Here is a 23,914-nt window from a genome sequence, read left to right as displayed (position 1 = left end):
TCTAAATCTTGATAAAGTTTATGGATTTTTTTAAAGTTTGATCTACATTTACTATTATCCAGAGTGACATTAGTTTTTGTTTTCAAGTATATTTTGATACTTAACATTTCCTCTTCTAATCATTCTTCATTGACGGTTGCCATTCTCAAGTAAGACAGAGCTTGAGCTTAGCAATAGAACACATACGGGTTAAAAACCATTCAGTTGCGAGAAATGTGGGAGAAGTTTTACCCAAAAATCTAATATATAGTTCTAGCCAATATATAGTTGTAACTATCGTGTTCTAATTAAAATATATGGTATTTTTTTCATTAAAGGTTCAGTTTCTCATTGAAACATGGAGCAACCGTGAGAAGTAACGATAACTTGTATCATGGGGAGAATGATTCTGAAAATATTATCAAAAACCAGATGAATAGAATTAATACTAGCAATGTCGAGTACAGTAGTGTGAAGACAATTTCATCAAGAACAACCGCCGTTGAAAGTAAAAACAAAGTTTTCAGTTGTGACATATGCTCCTACTCTTTTACTTGCAAGGATGACTACATGTGCCACTTGAGAACACACCCAGAATACAAATACAAATGTACTCAATGTGTGAAATCGTACAAGGTGTATGGATCGTTGAAAAATCATAAACGTACTCATACTACTCGCTTCTTGTGTAATGTATGTCAGAAGACATGTTCAACCAACTCAGAACTACAGATTCATAGTAGAGTGCACACTGGAGAAAAACCATTCAGATGTAAAGTATGTAAAAAACGTTTTGTATCAAGATGGTATTTACAGGAACACAAACTGCGTCATAGTGCAAAAGAGTACTGTTGCGCATATTGTAAAAGACGATTTAGGGAGGAAAATAGTTTTAAACTCCACGTAGAAAAGCATCGTCAAAACACAATAATATGCTCAATATGCAATGAAATTTTCTATGGCAAGTTACTGTTTCGTAAACACTTACGACAACATAAAGAACGCACCTTCTCATGTGATGAATGCGGAAAATCATTTAAATCTAGGCAGTCTCTCTCTACACACAAACATGTACACGAGTTCAGTTTCACATGCACAGTTTGTAACAAGCCATTCGCAAGTAAGACAGATCTTGAGCTTCACAATAGAACACATACGGGTTATAAACCATTTAGTTGCGAGAAATGTGGGAGAAATTTTACCCAAAAATCTAATCTTAAAACACACATGAAAGGTAAACACGGTGAATTACACGTATTCAGTTGCACATATTGTCCGCTATCTTTTAAACTGAAACGAAGTTACAAGGATCATATTAATTTTGTGCATTTGAAGACAGCGACAGCCAAATGTTCCTTATGTAATTATGTTTTCTCCACTAAAGGTACTTTACATTCACATATGAAGAACTCACACACTGGAATAAAGTATGTTTCATGCAAAACCTGCGGGAAGGTTGTGAAAGAATGCAGTTTGAAATATCATGAAGACATTCATTCCCAGAAAAGGAAAAAGTACTGTTGTAATCTTTGTGGTAAAGGTTTCGTGAATAAACCGTATCTAAAAACTCATTTAAATTTACATGCTGGTTTGAAACCGTTTGTTTGTAAAATCTGTGACGCTAAATTCGCTCAGAGAACACATTTACGTAATCATATCAAAGGAATCCATTCTAATAAACCTGAGTTCTCCTGCAACGAATGTGGAAAGAAGTTTAAATTTAAATCACTTATAGCTGAACATTACATGCAGCACCATTTTAAGGAAAACCCATTCATTTGTCACGTATGTGGGAAAACATATAATATTCGTAGTTGTCTGAGAGCACATATGCTATCAGCTCATACTGATCGCGAAACTTGGTCTCATATCTGTAAATATTGTGGAAAAAAATTTTGTACTGCATTTAGACTGAAAGGGCATATCACTGTAGTACATACAAAAAGAGAGAAAATTAGAGTTTCCTGTGAGATCTGTTGTAAAACACTAATCAAAAAATCCTTGAAACTTCATATGACTACACACTTTCCACAGGAGAAGAAATTCAGTTGCGAAACTTGTGGAAGTAATTTTACAACTAAGGTATCTCTAGTTAACCATATTCAAATACACGTAAGTGAGAAATCCGAAATTTCTGCAAATGAAAATTTTAAATAGGTATCATACTTGGATTACACTTTAGAGTAAAGAATATTAAGAGTTCAATCGGGGGTTAGTTTTGCAATATAGGTGCTTACGGTGTCGTTTCCTCCTGTGATAGTATTATTCGTTTATTTACTAAATAATTTTAGTGTTTCGTCTGGATAATAACAAAATTTATTGTAACTTTAACATATTGATTGCTTTCTAATGTAAAGGTATAGTTCTAAAAAGTATCAAAAAAGCTCTAAAGCACTGTAAAAAAGGTGGAAGTCAGCTGTAATTTACACTTTACTTTGGAACTAACATACCTGTACTGGCAGGTGAAAATTTAATATTGAAATTTGGTCCAATCCAACGACGATTAAGACTTACAGTACAAGGGTTTTATGTTATTTTGTTCCGGAGAGAGAAAAGGGAAAATTTGTGATATTTGCTAGAGTTAAAATCAGGAAACTGCTTACGAATAGATAAGTACAGCACGAGATTTATGATATTTGAAAGCAGATGAGAGAACTAAATCAAAATTACGATAATGTTTGTGATTAGGTGACTGGACCAGGTACCATTATCTGGATGAAGAATTTTTTTTCTTTCTGTTTTCCTCATTTGTAGTGTTCATCGTACAATAACAGCGCGAAGGAATGAAGAAAACATGTACTATACTCAGAATAAAAGGTACTTTATTGAGAAAATAATTTTTAGACATGAATTTCAATATAGCAATTTTTATATCCATGTTTGTTTTGATATTCACCTTGTATATTTTGCTTATGAGTTGCTCGGAAAGAAACGCATGTTAGCCCATAACTTTTGGGATCATGGTCTAGGTATATAAAGTGTCCAGTATATGAGTACAGATATTCTGCTACTTTATTGCCAAAAGATGGTGGGTTTCCTAGCCATTCAGGGAAGGAAGAGATGATAAACCATTCTTCCCTGTCCTCCTGAAAAATGGTAGGTGCACAGATATATGCAGCGAGGACATGAAGTGTAAATTGGCATAAGGGTAGAAAATTATTATCACATCAGTAAGGTCACCTCTTTTTACGGATACCCCACTTCGATACGCAGTTGGAGCTTTTGTGGTTCGGATCCCACGTTAAACTGTAGATGCATGTCTCGTATAGTCTCGGTTTTGAAATGGACGCTAAACTTTAATCCAATTACTAAGAAAGAAAGTCTATTTGGACATCGCTGCATCCTGCATATCTAGTTGGGATTGTGTAGCTTAGTGTTCACGAGAACCTAGGGTGTGATACCAACATCACCTAGAATAGGAGGCCTTCCGACTTGGGTGATGTCATATTAATTAGGCCATGCAAATTTATGTAATTAGAGCATGTATGGGTATACGTAGATGAATACTGAAGTGAGGAAGGGGGGAATTAACTTATACTATTATTGAAATATAAATCTATTAGGGTTTAACTACTTTATTTATTTATTGCTTAGTTAAGCAACATTAACCAAAAATTCATTATAGCTTTTGTAGATGGAATTGTGTATATATATATATATTTATATCTCGAATTGTTTCTATTTGTTCCGGCATAACTCAAACAGAAAATCAACTCGAAAGGCGTTATTGCTACCTTGAGTTATCCAGATATTCAGTTAAGTATTAGCTCAGTAAGATACAAATGGCGCCAGAGATTTTCAAACGGGTGACAGAAAGAAACTGTACATCATTTATAACTTTTAATATCAAAACTTCTATTGTTTGAGACAAACAAAAGTGCAGAATACAAATTATTCAGCTATCTATAACGGAACAAATATCGCCACTATCTTCGGGCGTACTTCCATTGATTTCTATGGAAGTGTATTCTATTTTCTTAAAAATGAACAGGATTTTTAATAATTTGATTTTACTGATTATTTGAAATCTATCTTTTAAAATATTGTTTCCTGTAATGTATAATTTTAATATTTTTAAACTTAATTTAATTGTAAAATTTTAAAGTTATATTTAACAAAAATTAAATTTCGAAAGAGTAGATACATTTCAATAAATTTGATGAAGTCAAATCATTGAATATCTAGGTTATTTTGCGGGAAAATAAAAACGAAGGAATCTTTATGCGTTTAATGATACATGACTTCCTGGAGTTCCCAGCAATTCCGACACCTTAAGAAAAGGTACTTTCTCGCTGTAATAATATCTTTATAATAGGATTAGTACTCGGAAAATGTTACTTTATAATGTAAACGTAGGAAATCAAATGAAAGCAAATTACATATTCTCATAATAATTAGATGAGATTTATTAATGATTATCTGGACCACGTTACATGTACCCCTATGAGCAAAATAAATGACGCGTCTCTTTATTTTGAATTTTTTTGAAAATATCTCCGTTTTCATATAGGTTCGAAATTTCGGAAGGAATTAAAAAGAAGTGGTAGAGCATTCACCTTTGATGCATGGGGTCCGTGGCTCGATTCCACTTCGCGCCAAGTGAAATTTGAGGTGGACAAATAGCGTGTGCATGGGTTTTCTTGGGATTTTCCATTTTCCTCCCACTTTCTTCATTTCACCATTTCATTCATCAAAATTGTCCCGTAGCGTAGGTGGATAATCCTGCAACGTTAAACTAGAAATTCCATTTAATTTTAATTCCAATAATAATAAAAAAATAATAAACAATTAATTCAACTGAAAGGACTGTAACTTATGTTGACGGCAATTATTATAAATATGCAGCCGTTATAAAAACAATGGTTTGAGTAGAAAGATAATCCTGTCCCAAGTGTTAAGGAATGCGCACGAGATGAGACATGTCTCGAGAGAGAGACGAGACGCGCCTTGTGGTATCAAAGATAAGACGAGACAAATGTTTTGGACACGAGATAGCTTGTAAAATGTCTCGTGTTGTCTGGAATGTCTCGAAAACATAAGTCTAAGTTTTAAAATTATTTTTCAAGATCTATTCTCTCAGAATGAGCTTTTTGCCTTAAAATTACGGCATTTGTTATTTAAAAAAGATAAATAATGCCGAAAGTTAATGGTTAACTTTTCGAGAAGAATCTTCATTAAGGATGACCCTGAAAGATGTCCACAAACTTCGGGAGGTGATTCGTGACATCAAAAGGAGACAAATAGTCCTCTTGCAGTTTTCGAATTCAGCTTCGTTTTCGAGATACAGGGTTACCAACTTGAAATTCAACATCGACTCCAAAGACTAATCTGTAAAAGAGAACGACTTTTTTAAAATCTAGTTTTGACGTCATGAATAACCTCACAAAGTTTCCTCACATGTACGTGTTCATTCCCAATTGTCAGAAGTCGATTTAAGTTAGGAACCCAGTATTCCGAAAACGAAGCTGAATTCAAAAAACGACAAGTGAACTTTTTCAATTGTTTCTTACCTCGGGAACCACCTTCCGAAATTTGTCCACATGTTTGTATTAACTTCCAATTGTCAGGAGTCGATTTTTGATTCCAAGTTAGCAATCTTTTATCTCGAATACAAAGCTGAATTTAAAAAGAGCCGCAACAAGACTTTGTCTCGTTTCGATCTCAGGAATCACCTCCAGAAACTTCTCCTCACGTTTGTATTCATTTCCAAATGTCATGAATCGATTTATGATTTCAAGTTGTAACCCTGTATCTCGAAAAACTACGCTGAATTTGAGAAACTGCAAGAGGACGTTTCTTCTTTCCATTCACGAATCACCACCTGAAGTCTATGCACATCTTTCAGGCTATTTCTTTGATATTTTATGAAATATAAACAAAATCCACTAGGTCGTGTTTGAGAAGCTCCTGAGAATAAATTGAACTCCAAGAATAAACAAGGGCAAGGTGAAAAAACAAGGAGTGTCCATGTGTGTGCTTTAACGGGTGCTTTGTACTATTTGACTGTATATACCATGTATGCATAGTTGTAGAAATATCCTAGGAAAGGGGCAAAAAATTTGACTAACCCTATTCATTTTGTACGCGGTTTTTAATATTAAAACGTCGTTTTCTCGAAATTACAGTTTTCTGATATTCCTTGTTTTTTTCCCCCTTTCCCTTCATATATTTTTCAGGTCAATTAACATACCATGTTGTCAGGTTAAATATTTATTTATGAAGTGAGAACAAAATGCCAGTGTCTTTTCTGAGAAATCGTGGGACGTAAAACTTAAAGATTTCATTTCATTTTCTTTTCTGAGAAAATCGTCGAGAATATTCACATTCAAGAATAAACTACCCCTCGTAATCTTTTCTAAGAGAAATATCTCTTACTGCAATATAGGGTTGTTAATTAAATATTGATTGATGAAAAATAAACAAAATTGTTAAAACCATTTTTGAGAAAGTAGCTTTTTCGATTTTCGGCTGTTAGTAAACAGTGACGACGCCAGCTTTAAGTTCTTAGGGGAGCAAAGGAGGGGCAGATACATTTTCGAGTTGTGGCTATTTGCCATACCAAAAATGACATATTTAATACGTTTGACTTATTTTACATTACATTGTGTATTTCGTTGCTGTTTTTATATTAGACCTAAATGATTATAAATTAAACTTATTTCAAGTAAAATTTGTAAGTACAAATAAGTAACGCCTGCACATGAAATATTTTCAATGAAACTTTTGAAGCCTAAACTTAAATTGAATTACTTTCGCATATGCTACAAGTAACACTTTCGTCTAGTACTATATGTTACGTATCTCTCTCTCTCTCTCTCTCTCTCTCTCTATATATATATATATATATATATATATATATATATATATATATAGAGAGAGAGAGAGAGAGAGAGAGAGAGAATTTACGAGGAGCTGCTGAAAATGTCGTAGTCCAATCCAGAACGAGTGTAGGTACTAGGTAGAAAAATGAAACCGTAGTTTGGAAAAACATATCTCTGTATGTACAAATACAAATTTTCATATTAATAATGAAATTCTTATTGTTTCTCAGGCCTGTGAACTGATTATGTGTGCCCAAACAGATAATTTCACAAACATCCAGATCCTAACTGTTATAACATTTTTGTTCCACCAAGGAAAGCCACCGAACTAAATTAATTAGGAAATCAGTGAAACACCACGGGACACTCCTCCGTTATATACAGTGTTGAACAAGTAAGTGGCTTAGTATAAACGTGGCGATTTCTCAACAAATTATGCTTTACATCCAGGATGATTAAGAGCAATGACTCTTCCCGAAATCATGGATGCAATTTACAACGAGATACTTTGTATAAATTGATAATTACTTGTATTTATTGGGCAGAAAGTGCTTCTACATAAGCACTATACCAAATATAATGTTAATTTAAAAAGAACAAAAGAATAATGTTTTCAAAATATATAAGATATATACATTATTGAATAATTAGTTGCTATGTAGTTGTTGATAGATACCTAACAAACATGTACGATTGCAATACAGTCTATGTACATATTCGTTCAAAGAGAATCAACGAATAAAATTGTTTAAAACGTATCATCGTTTTGTAATTTCAATATAAAAGGTGAGAATACTAGTAAATGTAATCACGGAAGATATTTAATGTGTAAACAAATACTACCACTCAAGATCTACTTATATTATTAGCCGAACCAGGTTGACGACTACCATTGGTGAGTCGTTGTAAAAATTTTGGTTTACCTCACCCGGGACCTTGCAAATTCATATCCCGAAGTAAAGTAAGGGTGAATTTACTTTTGTAATAAGGTTAATGACTACGAACTTGACAAGACTTAGAAGTGGTAGAATAATCACACGAAAAATGAACGGTGAGGCAATGCAGAAAGAAACCAGTGATAGTGATAACGATGGACAAAATGCAGCACCAGGAATGACACTAGAAGACCGAATTTTATTAGTCTTACAGCGGCAAGAACAAAGCCGAAAAGACGATATGGAAGTCATGAAGCAGGAATCCAACAGACAATATAAAGGATTAAAGCAGATGATAGAGCAGAAGTCCGAGGAATCCAACAGACGATATGAAGAATTAAAGCAGACGATGGAGCAAAAGTCCGAGGAATCCAACAGGCGATTGGAGCAGAAGTCAGAAGAGACGAAACAATTTATTATTCAGGCAATGAATGACATCACTTCGCAGTTTGATGAAAAGTTAAAAAGAATATCTGAGGATTGCCAGGATAATCAAAACCACCTAATCCAAGAAGTCAGTGGTGTAAAAAGGGATTTGGAAGTAATAGAATCTTCTGTACAGCAACAAAAGATTCAGGTCATGGATAACTCCAACCAGATACGTGTGAATACACAGTTGATAGCTAGCTTACAAGAGAAAATCAGGACACCACAAATCCAGGACAACACATACCACAACAACATGGATAATGATCGTGTAGAATTCCCTTGTTCACAAGAGATGACTTCGCCTTCACCCGTATCTGATGAGGACATTATGTTGGAAGAAATTCATCCGAGGAGTACAGATGGGCGGAAAAGAGATGGTGCAACTACACATCACGCCATAGGTAGGAATTGTCGCTCAACAAGAACACGGAATGATAAAAGGAAGGTAAAGTTAAGCGTCAAGATGAGTGAAATACGTGTTATGAGTAAGTTCAGTGGTAAATGTAATGAGAATGCTACTTCTTTCCTAGAAAAATTTCAGGACGAGTGCAATATAATGTGTATAGATAGATCACAATATATGAAACTAATCCCTCATTTATTACTCCCACCATGTTCTTTATGGTTTAAAGCAGTACGAGATCACGTTAGTACGTATGAGGAATTCCAAGCAGCGCTAATCGCAAATTACGAAAATGACTTTTTGCTTGCAAATAGAGATGCCACGATTAGAAACCAACATTTCAATCCTCGTTTGCACAAATCTGTTGTCGAGTTTGTTGTAAATACATACAACGAATTAAAAGTCGTAAATCCATTGCAATCGGAATCTAGAATCATAGCATCAATTCGAAATTTGCTACCGTTTAAGTTACAACAGATCCTATTTTCTACACAGTGTATGAGTTTTAACCATTTATTAATGCTTGTTCAATGTTATGAAACTCAATACCATGCTCTGAATCAACAATCAGGAATAGGTAAAAGTAAAAATAATTCAGATCATTTTGTACCTGTTCGGAATCTAAATATCCGTAGTGTGAACGATACGGAACACAATCTAAACCGAGTAAATTCAAGCAATCAGAACGAGCAAAATAGACAAAGCTATGTAGGGAATCCGCCTAACCTAATTAGTCGTGGCAATCCTTATGTAAGACCATATACCCAAAACAGGTTCAGAAATAGACGAAATACATGGCGAAATTCCAGGAATACAGTAAACTACGTGGATAGACGTAATCGGGGGTTAAGAGATGGCACTTCGCATCAAAATCCAGATATTGATGCAATTCCTGTACAGAACAGTAATACGGGACATAATCATGATTGTGCTGTACAATGCACTTTATTGGAACCATACACGAGTATGAATTTAAACTAATTGCAGCTGATGTGGTAGGGGTTAAACCCATATCAGCTATAGATTCTCATGAACATTTTTCTTCAAATTTATGCGATAACGTCAAACTCCCGTCAGCTATTGATTCTTATGAATATTTATCTTCCAACTTACATGTTCATGTTAATGATGAAAACGACCTTTTACATGACGTATCTGTAAATAATTATTCGAAAATAGCAGTTAATAGATGTCAGTACCAATTTATGCCTGTAGTAAATCGTTGTTGGTCCAAAGATGATACTGTCAATGATGGTTTTGATGTTGAAGAAAATTTGGTATTTTTAAAATCATACAGTACAGCTAAAATACCTGTCAAAATCAATGGGTTAAGCACTGAAGCTTTACTTGACACAGGAGCAAACGCCTCTTTATTATCATATTCGCTATGGGAAACAATTACTAGTAATTATTCGAATCCTAAGTTACAAAAGGCTGAGAATCTTATTATAGTTGATTTTACCGGTAAACATAAAAAGAGAATAGCTGGAATTACTCGTGTGACAATAGCTATTCAAGGTTTTGAAATATCAATCCCTATTCTAGTAATAAAGGAACTGAATGAAAAATTAATTATGGGTTTAGATTTATTATCTCAATTGCGTGTCATGCTCGATTTTAGAAACCAAACGTTGACTATACCTGGCATACCTCAGGAAATCGTTCAGAAACTGCTTCCAAAATTAGATGATATTGCTTGTCAATATAATAATGTTCCTAATGTACAATACGAAGCAAAAAACCTGCAACATGAAAGTTTAAGTTCATTGTGAAACTACGCCAACAACATAGGCAACCAACCTAACGTCTTTGTGGCACTGATCACGCCAGGATAACCTTCGGCTTCGTCCCCCTGCACACTTCGTTTGGAGCAAGAAATGCATAGACCACGTGACTACAAATCACAAATTTCTCACAAGATGGAGTAATAGATTGAGGTTCTTCTCATTTCTCTTCTCATTTTACATCCTCAGTTTTAAAGAGAGAGAAAGAGAAAAGGGTCAACGTGATAAAAACTAAATAAAGAGGAATATGCGAAATATAAAGGAAAAGAAAACGTGCGCATATATTGACAAATGACACATGCACTTCAAAGGAGACCACCTCAAATTTGGTTATGAACCATATATAATAACTGTGAGAATCAGCAAACCACAAAGACATAATTACACACAGTAAGTGTTATATAACACATATTTATTTAAATAAATAAAAATGCTCGCAGAAAGCTGAAAATGTCTTTAAAATCTCAACCATAACTGAAACAAGAGATTACTTCTCTATTGTTTTTCTTCGTAGCATCCATCTACATGGAGAAATGAGAAAGAGAGAACATCTTAAGAGATTCGCACGTATACAATATCGGAAACTGCTAAATGGAAAAAATTACAGTCTTTGGATGGGATTCGAACCCAGTACCATAGTATTAGAAATCCCACACTCTACCGATGTAGCTAGTCTGACAGTAATACCCTGTTCTTCCATCATTACCTATGAAAGATGGAATGGAGTCTGCAGAAAACTACGTCTAACATATCCACGACAGACCGCCTATAACCTATGTCTAATTGGTACTTAAAAAAGCTAGTTCTACACGTGCATAGAAAAGTAAAATCAAATGAGTAGTTAGTACACATCACTTTGTCTGTCTCACTCTATCTCTGACTATAGAAATCGAGGAAGAAGAAAAAAAGTATAGAGGTGAGAACATAGGAAGAACAAGCAAAAATATAAGTTGCAGGAAACTGAATATCAAGGGGAGAGAGAGAGAGACATAGAGAAAAATAGAGGAACGGAGCAAATGATTTAATATACATCGGAAAAGAAGGTTCACAACTGTGCTATACATTTAATGTATTGAATACTCTGCAGGCCGGTATTCACGGGGGGGCTAGGGGGGCCGGGACCCCCCTAAACTTTGGCTGGCCCCAATAAAGGTTTCACGATAGGCTTGCAAATGAACTATAATATGGTGGTGAAGTATAATATGATTGGGTCGGGCTGCCCCTAACTTCGGCCGCCCCCTCCCTAAATTTTTGGGCTGGCTACGGGCCTGATACTCTATTTCTTCTAAATTGCTTGCTAGATGATAAATATTAATTTGTAAAAACGTAGCAAATGCCCGCGTTGTCTTGTTTTCTTACTGTTTCAGTAATAGTGGAAAACGTGGTTTATGCAACATAATAAATTACTAATTTTCCCACAACAATCATGTAGATGTTGTTGATGATTTTGAGTTTAACGTCCGTTCAGCAGCGAGACTATATGAGACGTGGACCTACTTATTAACGTGGAATCCGAACCATATGAGCTGCTGCCGGGAATCGAAGCAACCATGTACTGTTGGTAAGAAATTTCTAAGCAAAAGAAAAAAACTGATCAGCAAAATACATAAAACGATAGTCCTGCAAACTATTACTTAAAGAGAATTTATTGTAAAATCAATACATCCATGTGGCGGTATATAGTCGTAAAGTGATTAGAAAACTTAATGTTAAACTGTCGATCACATTGTTTTACTTATTTGAATTCAATGTCGTATAGATTCGGTTTTAGCTCTAGATTTCAGCGTTCTCACTTCGATTCTTAACTTGTTGGAAATATGCATTAATCGAAATTATAAAAGTACTATACGAAATTTAACTAGCTAAAAGAAGAGAATAACATAAAAATGCGGATTAGAGTACGTCGTCGCCAACATGTGCTTTTATTTCAGGGAGCATAAAGTCGAGAAGATCAACATTTTTTTTACCATTAAGTCGGCCTATAATTCGATGGATACCACCTCAACCTGCAGTCTCGCATATCCATCCCCAACAGTGAATCGTCACATGACCCATTCGCGCTGAACGGGCCATATATTGTGGATCAAACCGTCTTCCAGATGGGCGATACACACGTGTTGGCCCAAAGTTTCCAGTGGAAAATATTTTCTCATCTGTAAAGACAACAGTGCCCCAGTGACAAGTAATATTTAGCTCTGCAAACGCCAGTCTATCGACTTTGTGATCTTCTGTCAATCTCTCCTTAACAGCAGCCCGGAAGGACCTTAAGTCTGCGGCCCGAAGTCGCCGTCGGACTGTAGTTACATCACCTGGAAAGGCGGTAGACTGCTGCTGTTGTCGGGCACACATGAAAGGCTGTCGACAGCATTGATCAACTAATCGTTGGTCTTGTGTCGGTGAGGACACTCGTGGCCGACCACTTCCAGATTTTCGAGTTAGACTTCCAGTTTTCTCATATTTTTTTCCACCATCTGAACGTTGTTGCACGATGCACGCCTAATCGAGCACCTGCTTCAGGAACACTCAATCCCGCATGTTCAATAAGAGCGATAACACTCTCACGTACAGAATGATCATATTGCGCCATTCTTACACAAAAGTAAAAGTGCTAAAAACGTCTTTGAATATACGATAATGCACAATATTGCTATAATGACGTCGTATTATGAAAAACATGCGCAGAAGAAGTAGATGTGCCTGTAATCAACTGTTGTTGCACGCAAAAATACTCACTCACTGTTAGTAACAAAATATTTTCCATTTTTTTTTAAATCCAATACATTAGAATATAGTAGCAGTTACTATTTTTCAAGAACATAACTTCCATCGAGTGGTGGGCATAAACAAAAGCTCGTAACTATGCAACAGTTAACTTCCATCAAAACCCCCGAAGCACTTTACAGATTTAATCTGATTTATTTGTGCAATTTAGATACATATAAGATTACAACTTGTCTGGAAAATTTGTTCATACTCGTCTAAAACAGTTCTATTCTATTATTCGCCACTCGTATACATTATATGACAAACAACAAAACAGAAACAAATAAAGTGCAAATACTCTAGACAATATTTTTCAAAACATACTAGAGAATTAAGATATAGCGGAGCGGTTTAGTAGAGTAGTCTACTACCTCCGCCTTCTCGTGTTCAAACCCACCTGAGGTTTGTGTCTATTCTCTGCTTTCTTTCTTGTACTTTCACAACGAACGTTTTTTTCTATAATTCCTATAAGCTATGACTTGCAAACCCTAAACAAAATACACATGTTTATTGTAATACTCTAATCCGGATTTTTATGTTATTCTCTTCTTTTAGCTAGTTAAATTTCGTATACTTTTAATAATTTCGATTAATGCATATTTCCAACAAGTTAAGAATCGAAGTGAGAACGCTGAAATCTAGAGCTAAAACCGAATTTATACGACATTGAATTCAAATAAGTAAAACAATGTGATCGACAGTTTAATATTAAGTTTTCTAATCACTTTACGACTATATACCGCCACATGGATGTATTGATTTTACAATAAATTCTCTTTAAGTAATAGTTTGCAGGACTATCGTTTTATGTATTTTGCTGATCAGTTTTTTTCTTTTGCTTAGAAATTTCTTACCAACAGTACATGGTTGCTTCGATTCCCGGCAGCAGCTCATATGGTTCGGATTCCACGTTAATAAGTAGGTCCACGTCTCATATAGTCTCGCTGCTGAACGGACGTTAAACTCAAAATCATCAACAACATCTACATGATTGTTGTGGGAAAATTAGTAATTTATTATGTTGCATAAACCACGTTTTCCACTATTACTGAAACAGTAAGAAAACAAGACAACGCGGGCATTTGCTACGTTTTTACAAATTAATATTTATCATCTAGCAAGCAATTTAGAAGAAATAGAGTATCAGGCCCGTAGCCAGCCCAAAAATTTAGGGGGGGGCGGCCGAAGTTAGGGGCAGCCCGACCCAATCATATTATACTTCACCACCATATTATAGTTCATTTGCAAGCCTATCGTGAAACCTTTATTGGGGCCAGCCAAAGTTTAGGGGGGTCCCGGCCCCCCTAGCCCCCCCGTGGATACGGGCCTGCAGAGTATTCAATACATTAAATGTATAGCACAGTTGTGAACCTTCTTTTCCGATGTATATTAAATCATTTGCTCCGTTCCTCTATTTTTCTCTCTGTCTCTCTGTCTCTCTCTCTCTCCCCTTGATATTCAGTTTCCTGCAACTTATATTTTTGCTTGTTCTTCCTATGTTCTCACCTCTATACTTTTTTTCTTCTTCCTCGATTTCTATAGTCAGAGATAGAGTGAGACAGACAAAGTGATGTGTACTAACTACTCATTTGATTTTACTTTTCTATGCACGTGTAGAACTAGCTTTTTTAAGTACCAATTAGACATAGGTTATAGGCGGTCTGTCGTGGATATGTTAGACGTAGTTTTCTGCAGACTCCATTCCATCTTTCATAGGTAATGATGGAAGAACAGGGTATTACTGTCAGACTAGCTACATCGGTAGAGTGTGGGATTTCTAATACTATGGTTCTGGGTTCGAATCCCATCCAAAGACTGTAATTTTTTCCATTTAGCAGTTTCCGATATTGTATACGTGCGAATCTCTTAAGATGTTCTCTCTTTCTCATTTCTCCATGTAGATGGATGCTACGAAGAAAAACAATAGAGAAGTAATCTCTTGTTTCAGTTATGGTTGAGATTTTAAAGACATTTTCAGCTTTCTGCGAGCATTTTTATTTATTTAAATAAATATGTGTTATATAACACTTACTGTGTGTAATTATGTCTTTGTGGTTTGCTGATTCTCACAGTTATTATATATGGTTCATAACCAAATTTGAGGTGGTCTCCTTTGAAGTGCATGTGTCATTTGTCAATATATGCGCACGTTTTCTTTTCCTTTATATTTCGCATATTCCTCTTTATTTAGTTTTTATCACGTTGACCCTTTTCTCTTTCTCTCTCTTTAAAACTGAGGATGTAAAATGAGAAGAGAAATGAGAAGAACCTCAATCTATTACTCCATCTTGGAAGAAATTTGTGATTTGTAGTCACGTGGTCTATGCATTTCTTGCTCCAAACGAAGTGTGCAGGGGGACGAAGCCGAAGGTTATCCTGGCGTGATCAGTGCCACAAAGACGTTAGGTTGGTTGCCTATGTTGTTGGCGTAGTTTCACAATGAACTTAAACTTTCATGTTGCAGGTTTTTTGCTTCGTATTGTACATAACGGTTCTGATTTGATTTTCCCTGTGGAACGACATTTTAATGTCAAGTTAGAAGATTCAACAATCGTAGATTCTTCCAATTTAGTGAATATGGTAAAAATCCGAAGACATAACAAATTTTTGAAACGTAATTCTCAAGTAGAGTCTTTGCAAGAAGGAAAATATCGGATCAAGGTCAATGACTTAGTTTTTGTTAAACAACATCCACAAAGTAATGTGTTGCTAAAGAAGATTTACAAATTTTGTGACATTTTCTCAGGTCCTTATTTATGTTTTAAGGAAATAAACCCTAAAGTTTTTGAATTGTTGAACGCTAAAACGGGTACGTCAATTGGACTTCGTAATATAGATGAGTTGAAGGTTTGGAGACCTACCCAGTATACAAAAGAAAAATGGATGCGTCTAGTGAAAAAGTTAGTCGCGCCTGACATTCTTGCTCAAATAAATAGGAATGAAGGAGACTAAGAAAGAAAATATAAAAGGGTGTCTTCTGTTTGTGTAGAAATAGATTTATTTTCTTCCTTTTGTTCGCTCGAACGTAGGTTGCGTTTAATTTTTGATTTTTATTCAATTTAATTTTCTTTGATTTTCATTAACCAACGATAATTTTCCAATGATTTTAATTCTTTCTTATTAATGTGAAGGATTATAATTTAATTCATGATTGATTAAACACAAAAATTGTTTACATTATATTAATTTGTGTTGAAACTTTATTGTCAAAAATAAGTATTAACGGAATAAAAGATTTAGTATAAATGTATTCATGTAAAGGAAACTAAATAATGTTATATATACATACGAGGGTTGATCAAAATGTATAGGACATAATGGAATATTGTTCTTATAAACGGACCAGTGGTTCTTAGATATAAAAACCAAGATCCCTTGTAACTTTTATATTCAGTCCCATCGTCGGGCGACATTTTTATACAACGAGATACTTTGTATAAATTGATAATTACTTGTATTTATCGGGCAGAAAGTGCTTCTACATAAGCACTATACCAAATATAATGTTAATTTAAAAAGAACAAAAGAAGAATGTTTTCAAAATATATAAGATATATACATTATTGAATAATTAGTTGCTATGTAGTTGTTGATAGATACCTAACAAACATGTACGATTGCAATACAGTCTATGTACATATTCGTTCAAAGAGAATCAACGAATAAAATTGTTTAAAACGTATCATCGTTTTGTAATTTCAATATAAAAGGTGAGAATACTAGTAAATGTAATCACGGAAGATATTTTAATGTGTAAACAAATACTACCACTCAAGATCTACTTATATTATTAGCCGAACCAGGTTGACGACTACCATTGGTGAGTCGTTGTAAATTTGTGACATTATTCTTGAAAACTGCAGCATTAAAGCCAGTGGTGGATAAAGCCCGGAGCCGGAGGGCGTAGGCCACCCCAGTTTTTGAGTGACAAAAATAATTTAAGCTATAATTTATATAGTTTTTAAAGTGTATAGCAAACTCACGATATACTTATTATAGTCTGAGGTCTGGCTGCACCCCAATTTCTCAGTTTTTACCTTCTCCCCAAAACTTGTGTCAGAGATTCTGGGCATTTCTTTGGAAATCGTCGGTAGCATAGTTCAGAATGGATTGAGTATGCGCAAGTTCTCGGCATAATGGGTTCCCAAAATATCTGTCAGGAGAATAAAAGAGTAACGGCATTAAGAGAAGTCTTCTTCCAATTTGACCGTGATGCTGATCAATTTTGCTCACGAATAGTAACCATAGATGAAATATGGTTGTACCACTATGATCCTGAGCCGAAACTATAGTTAATGGAGTAGTAGCACTCATTTCTTCATCGCCCCAAGAAGTTCAAGACACAGAAGTAGGTTGAGATACTTTTTGCAACATTCTTCTGGGATAAGTATGGAGTCGTACTCATAGACTACCTCCGCAACGATCAGATATGTAATCCAGAATCTCTACATTACTCACAAAACTGAAAGAAAAATTCAAAGTTCAAAGCTGCGGAAAATGAAAAGAAAGGAATTCTGTTCTTTCAGGAGAATACGCCTGTTCATCAAGCCCCTGCGAACACAACTGACATTGCATAATCTAGGATTTCAATGTCTAGATCATTTTATTTATTTTATTTTATTTTAGTTCAAGCACAACACAACAGGCTCTAGGCCCAATTATTGTGTTGCCTTTGACAACGAAATACATATTAATACAAAACAATGAGATATACAAATAATTAAAAGAAAGTTACATTACAAAATAGACAATTCGAAAAAAAACACACATTCATATTGTCTTTAGCATATGAGCTCCTTATGTGCCGTTTTCAAAACATGCCTGTTTAATTGTTCTTTTGTACACACTTTCCGACATGCTAAATATATCAATATTGAAGTCTTTTTCTACTTCATTGTGGAGAGTGCTTATTCTCCATATAGGAGATTTCCGAAGCATATTTGTTCTTGCCTTTCTTTGATAAAACGTAGATGTGTTTCCTATCCTCGTTCTGGTTGATGAGACTTGAAAACAAAGCAACGAACGCAGCTCAATAGTCAATCTTATCATGTATTAATTTATATAAAAATATTAGATCATTATATCTTCTTCTTTCGTATAAAGTGGGTAGTTGATAATTTTCCAGTAACTCTCTGTAAGATTCATATTTCGGGTAAAGCCCAGTTTTCCTGTACGTTAGAAGTCTTAGGAATTTTTTCTGTATTCCCTCAATCATATCACAGTATTTTTGCATATTTGGTGTCCACACAACAGTAGCATATTCTAACTTTGACCGAACGTAAGTGAAGTACAATTTCATTAAAGTTAAATCATTACGAACCTCTTTACCTAGCCTCATGATAAAACCAAGGTTTCTATAAGCCTCGCTCGTTACTGTTTCCATATGATGCTTAAAGGTTAAATTTTGATCAAAGAAAATTCCAAGATCTTTGATATACTTGGGAGAGCTTAATTTTGTCCCATCAATCGAATAAGTATAGTCTACATAACTATTCTTACGTGTAAAACGTAGGAAGTTACATTTATTTACATTCATTTTAAATTTATTTTTATTACACCATTCCATAATGTTAGTTAAGTCTTGTTGTACTTTCTCGCAATCATCAATTGAATCTACCTTAATATATATTTTGAGGTCGTCTGCAAATAGGAGACAGTTAGCATGTTTAATTCTAGTCGGCAAATCATTCACTGCTAAGAGAAACAAAAGCGGTCCGAGATTTGAGCCGTGGGGAACTCCTGACAAAGCATTGAACTTTTCAGAGATGCATCCTTTATAAACAACTGATTGCCTACGGTTACTTAAGTAGGAAGATATTAACTGTTTGTACTCTTGAGAAAAGTGGAAAGAGTTTAGTTTGGTTAGTAAAATGTCATGATCCACTAGGTCGAAGGCTTTAGAAAAGTCAGTATAGATTACATCCACCTGATTACCTTTATCTATCTCCGTTGAAATGTAGTTAGTAATGATGGTCAGATTCGTGGATGTTGATCTATCTTGTACAAAGCCGTGCTGATAGGTCGATAACACGGGTTTCACATGATTTAGAACACGTTGATAAATAATCTGTTCAAATACCTTTGAAAATGGTGACAATACTGATATGGGTCTAAATTTATCTATATCTCTAGTTCCGTTGGCCTTCGGTATCGGACAGATTATGGTTTCTTTCCACTTTTCTGGAAAAATTCTTGTCTTTACTGAGATATTCGCTATAATATGTATGGGATATTTAAGAATGTCCATACAACCTTTCAGTATATAAGGTGGTACGCCATCTGAACCACAAGACGTTTTTGGCTTCAATTTTCTTATCGCTTCTTCTACTTCTTCCATTTTTATTTCATTGAGTACTAACAGATCTAATGTATCATAAACAGGTTTGTCAGGAGTGTAATGTTGTATATTATATTTAGCACCGACATCTGAGTATACTGACCGAAAATAATTAGCAAACACATTAGCAATATCGTCGTTGTGTTTTAATTCCTGACCATTAAAGGTAAGAAACCCAGTTGAAATATGTTTAGTTTTACTTTTAATGTAGTTCCAGAAATAACAAGGGTCCGTGCCTATTTTATTTTCCGTTTCTAATATGAACGTTCTAAGAGCTTGCGATATTTCTAGTTTTATTTCCCTGCGCATTTTGCGAAATTCCTCCCTGTGAAATGAAATATTCCCCTTTCCACTTTTCCACTTTTCGTGATGGTATGATTTTGCTTTAAGTTTTTTAATTATACTAGCCGTAAACCAGCACGGATAATTATGGTTGGTGAGTTTCTTAGGAGGAACACTTGCACCTAAAACGTTATGAAGTATTTCGTAAAATTTATCTACTACAACATCAACATCATTTGAAAGCTTAAGACAGTCCCAATTCACATTTGATAAATCATTATACATTTTTAAGAAGTTAGCCCTTCTAAAGTTGTAACCCTGGAAGTTATTTTGGGATTTCATTTTTGGTGGTCGTTTATATGACCATAAGATCACCAGTGCTGGATGATGGCGATCTTCGGACACCAATGACATTTCCGCTCTTTCAACTTCCAGTCCTTCTATGTTAGATATTACTAAATCTAATGTACGATTATTTTCGTTTCCAACATTGTTATATGTACTTAGACTAAACAAGCTCATGAAATTATACAAACTTTTACAAGTACCAGCTGAATGCTCAAAAGAAAATGTTATTGTTATTCCGCAGATTTAGCTCCGTCTAACTATTACGTGTACTTATTTCCCAAACCTAAATAACACTTGAAAAGACGCCATTTTAGATCTAATAGGGGTAGTGCTACGAACAGTGGTGCGAGGAAATCTTCAGATTTTTTAACTTTTCTGCAAAAACTGGAGCACTGTACAAGGTAGTATATTGACTCTCGGGGGAAGTGTAGAAGAAGTGAAACTTCGCCATTCCACGTGCACTCCTAGGTTGGGCTACGAATTTTTCAGCAATTCCTAGTTCATATGGTAGACGACACGTCAGTACTTTGAAACAAAAAAAAGTAAGGGAGAACTAGTATATACCAATTACTGACTAAAGATCAGCACTCCGACAATACGTTTTATTGTGAATCAATTTAATTCCATAAATTTATTATTATCATTTGCAGGAAGGGAAAACACAACTCTTTTTATCCCCTTCAAAAAATTAAGCCCTGGTAGTTGCAAACTAAGCTGTTATAAGTACATCCTCTGAATACTGAAAACCGAGAATAATGTTTCAGAAAAAAAAAGAAGTATAGAACTTTAAATAAAACAAACTTCAAACCTAGAAAAATACAAACAAGTTACGTAACTGGTTTTACCTTTCTTTTGTTTCCAATCGATGTTGATCCAATGAGAAGAAAACAAGTCGACCAAATCTACTATTGTTCGCTAGGCACAATAATTAAAAATCATAAGAAAGAAGTATAATTAAAATTTACCTCAAAAGGCGCTAAATTAGAAAACAGAAATATGCGTGAATACCCAGATGCTCAAAGAAGAAAGCTTGAGGACTAATCTCCACATAGTAAATGCATGGAAAGTAGACTAGAACTTGACAATGAGATTGGTTATGATACTGATATAAAATACTACATGTAGAATGTCTAAAGATTGTAGGAGTCTGGGGGGCAGTCTAGGTGGCTGTCAGGGGAGCAGAAGTAGCTACTAGGGGGGCGCTTGCCCCCTTCTGGCGTCGTCACTGTTAGTAAACCACACTTATTTTAGGCAGTAGGAAAAAAATTGGAAAATCTCCTGTAGGAATACTATGTAAACCCTAAGTTTAAAATTTGGTGCAGATGCGTTGAACGGTATGGTCTCTAGGCGAGTGCACAGCGAACGGACGGACCGGAAGGACGGGTATAGAAAAATCACATTTTTGGTGTGTTTACGCCATGAAACATGTAAATCCGTAAAAATCTGAATTTGATATATTATTTTCACAATCCCCATATTTTCTTCTCTCTTTTGCCGCTCGAAAAAGAAAAGCCTTAGTTTACCACAAAAAGCTAGCGAGTTTACCAAACGAATATTCAATTACAGGGTATGGGCCTCTGCACTAAACTTTTTCATTTCAATTTCTTAACTGTGTTAGGCCGCAGTTGTTACTGAAGTGTGTATTTGGATAATACGAATAAAATTATCGTATTATTCAAATACATCGAATGTCAGATTATCGAATAAAAAACTTCGATTGAAGAAAATCCGCACTACAAAACTAAGTCATACTTTGAACATATTTTCATTAGACATATAATAGAACAATTAATGCAATAATTGTTTATGAAATATGAAAAAATCAAATTAGTCATTTTTGAGAAAGTCGTTCAAAAAGAACACGTCAGGAGCAACTTACCTCTTGTGAATTGTTTCGAACAATGAGTTTAGATATACTTTTGGGTATTAATGAAATATTTATTTGCGAAATTTGAACAAAATCGCCTGTCGTTCGAGAAAATTATTGGGAAAAACCTTGACCCGCAAAATAAACTCCGTCGTAATTGTTTTTCATAGAAATGACTTATACTAAAATATAGGGTTATTAATGAAATACTTATTTATGAATTATCAATAAAATTGCCCGAGTAATTTTCGAGAGGTAAAGATAACTCCCCGAATAAACTATCTCTTGAGGATTCTTTCAGGATAAGCGAGTTATCCTGAATTCCATATTATTAGGTTTTTAGTTAGATATTTATTTCTGGGTATGAACAAAATTGCTTGACTCATTTTTGAGAAAATCGTGGATTGAAAATATCCCCAAGAGTAAACTACCCCTCGCATATTTTTAGGACAAACGAGTTTTGCCATATTAGGTTATTAAAGAAATATTTATTTTTGAGAAAATCGCCCAGACAACACACTCTACCAAGAATAAAATACCCCTCGCAATTTTTTGGTACAAACGAGTTATGCCATATTGTTAAGTTATTAATGAAAAATTTATTTATGAAATATGAACGGAAACACTTGAGTTCATTTTGAGAAAATCACTGAGAAAAAAACTCACCCCTAAGTATAAACTACTCCTGGTATATTTTTCTTAGATAAATGCCTTATGCCACAAGATAAGGTTCTTAATTAAATATTGATTTATAAAAAAAGAAAGAAGAAAAGATCGTTAGAGCAATAGTTTTTTCTATTTTCACCGTACAGGAAACTACCCTTGTTTTAGGAGTAGGAGAGAAATAAAAAAAATATAGGAAATGCTATGAATATCTTAAACTAAAATTTGGTGCAGATAAGTTGAAGGGTATGGTCTCTAGGCGAGTGCAACATCAAAGTGTAACGAACGGACGGACGAATAGATGGACGTGTATCGAAACATAACTTTCTCGGTATTAGGGGCCATAATACGTGTAAATTCGTTGAAATCTCAAGTTTAATTTTTTCGATCACTTCTCATTTGTCGTTTCAAAGTGAAAGGAATACAGAACTACAGATAAGAAATACCTATATGTACACATAGACATTTATTGATTTAAAATTGTTTTAGTTTGTGTAAAAAGTCAATTCACTTCCAATTGAAAAGTTTTACCATGACTAACTGCATATCAATGAAGAGACGGAAGTTTTCAGGAAATAAATGCATTCAGAAGTCTATTTCATCGTTACACATAAGAATAAAATGTTGTGGTGAGTGGATAGATTCGAAACTACGAACATTGAGTTTTCATTCTTCCAACACTTTACCAATGGAGCAAGCTTTGTCTTCACGTATACGCATTTTTATACGGTTTATTGCGATTTAAATAAAATGACTGGATGTTAGAGTTTCCTGCTAACATATTTCGATAAAAAAAATGTCATTGCTTCGCAGATACGTAGAGCAATGTTTAGATACAAATTTTTGGAGAGTGCAGTTTTGGTGTAAATCATAATTTCATGCCAGATAAATGCTGGATAAGTATTGATAAAATGCTTCATATGTAGTTCTCAATAATAGATTTGCTGTTCGGGATGAAGTTCCAAGGTTCAGCATTGACTAGGAATTTTTGCTATTCCCTTCTAACAATATTGGCAGTGGACAAAAGTTAGCCCGTGTTGAATCTTTTTGCTCCTAATTTAGTTATTTTACTTTATTGTTTAACGAATATATTGAAAATATATTTGTCAACAGGCACTACTCCAGGAATTTATTTTAGGAGCGGTCAAAGCTATTTGGAGGGTCCGACATCAATATTAGGATAAATTATAATAATTTTTTAAATAACCCCAAAAATTAGGCTAAAATTACAGAAAAGATGGGATATCAGAGGGGGTCTGGACCCCATGGACCTACCCCTAAATGCGATCTTGTTTGCCAGTAA

General features: G+C 34.7%; 1 protein-coding gene across 4 annotated transcripts in view; it reads left to right on the top strand.

The window, feature by feature from the left end:
• Positions 1-23,914, top strand: part of LOC145674498 (uncharacterized) — a 102,390-nt gene that overhangs the window by 23,424 nt on the left and 55,052 nt on the right. For 2 of the 4 annotated variants that reach the window (XM_081744643.1, XM_081744644.1), the window contains exon 3: positions 318-4,741. The exons of 1 other annotated variant lie outside the window; for it this stretch is intronic. In XM_081744643.1, coding sequence (XP_081600769.1) covers positions 318-2,136 — 1,819 coding nt within the window. In that variant the 3' untranslated portion in view covers positions 2,137-4,741. Of the gene's footprint in view, positions 1-317; positions 5,406-23,914 lie in introns of those variants that run through there. One more of the 4 variants, XM_081744645.1, reaches the window with a different exon arrangement.

The sequence above is a fragment of the Thermobia domestica genome, chromosome 17 (genome assembly GCF_964235325.1).
Source record: "Thermobia domestica chromosome 17, izTheDome1.hap1.1, whole genome shotgun sequence".
Classification (NCBI taxonomy): domain Eukaryota; kingdom Metazoa; phylum Arthropoda; class Insecta; order Zygentoma; family Lepismatidae; genus Thermobia; species Thermobia domestica.
The sequence above is the reverse complement of the archived record's forward strand: the minus strand, read 5'-3'. Positions and strand labels throughout refer to the sequence as shown.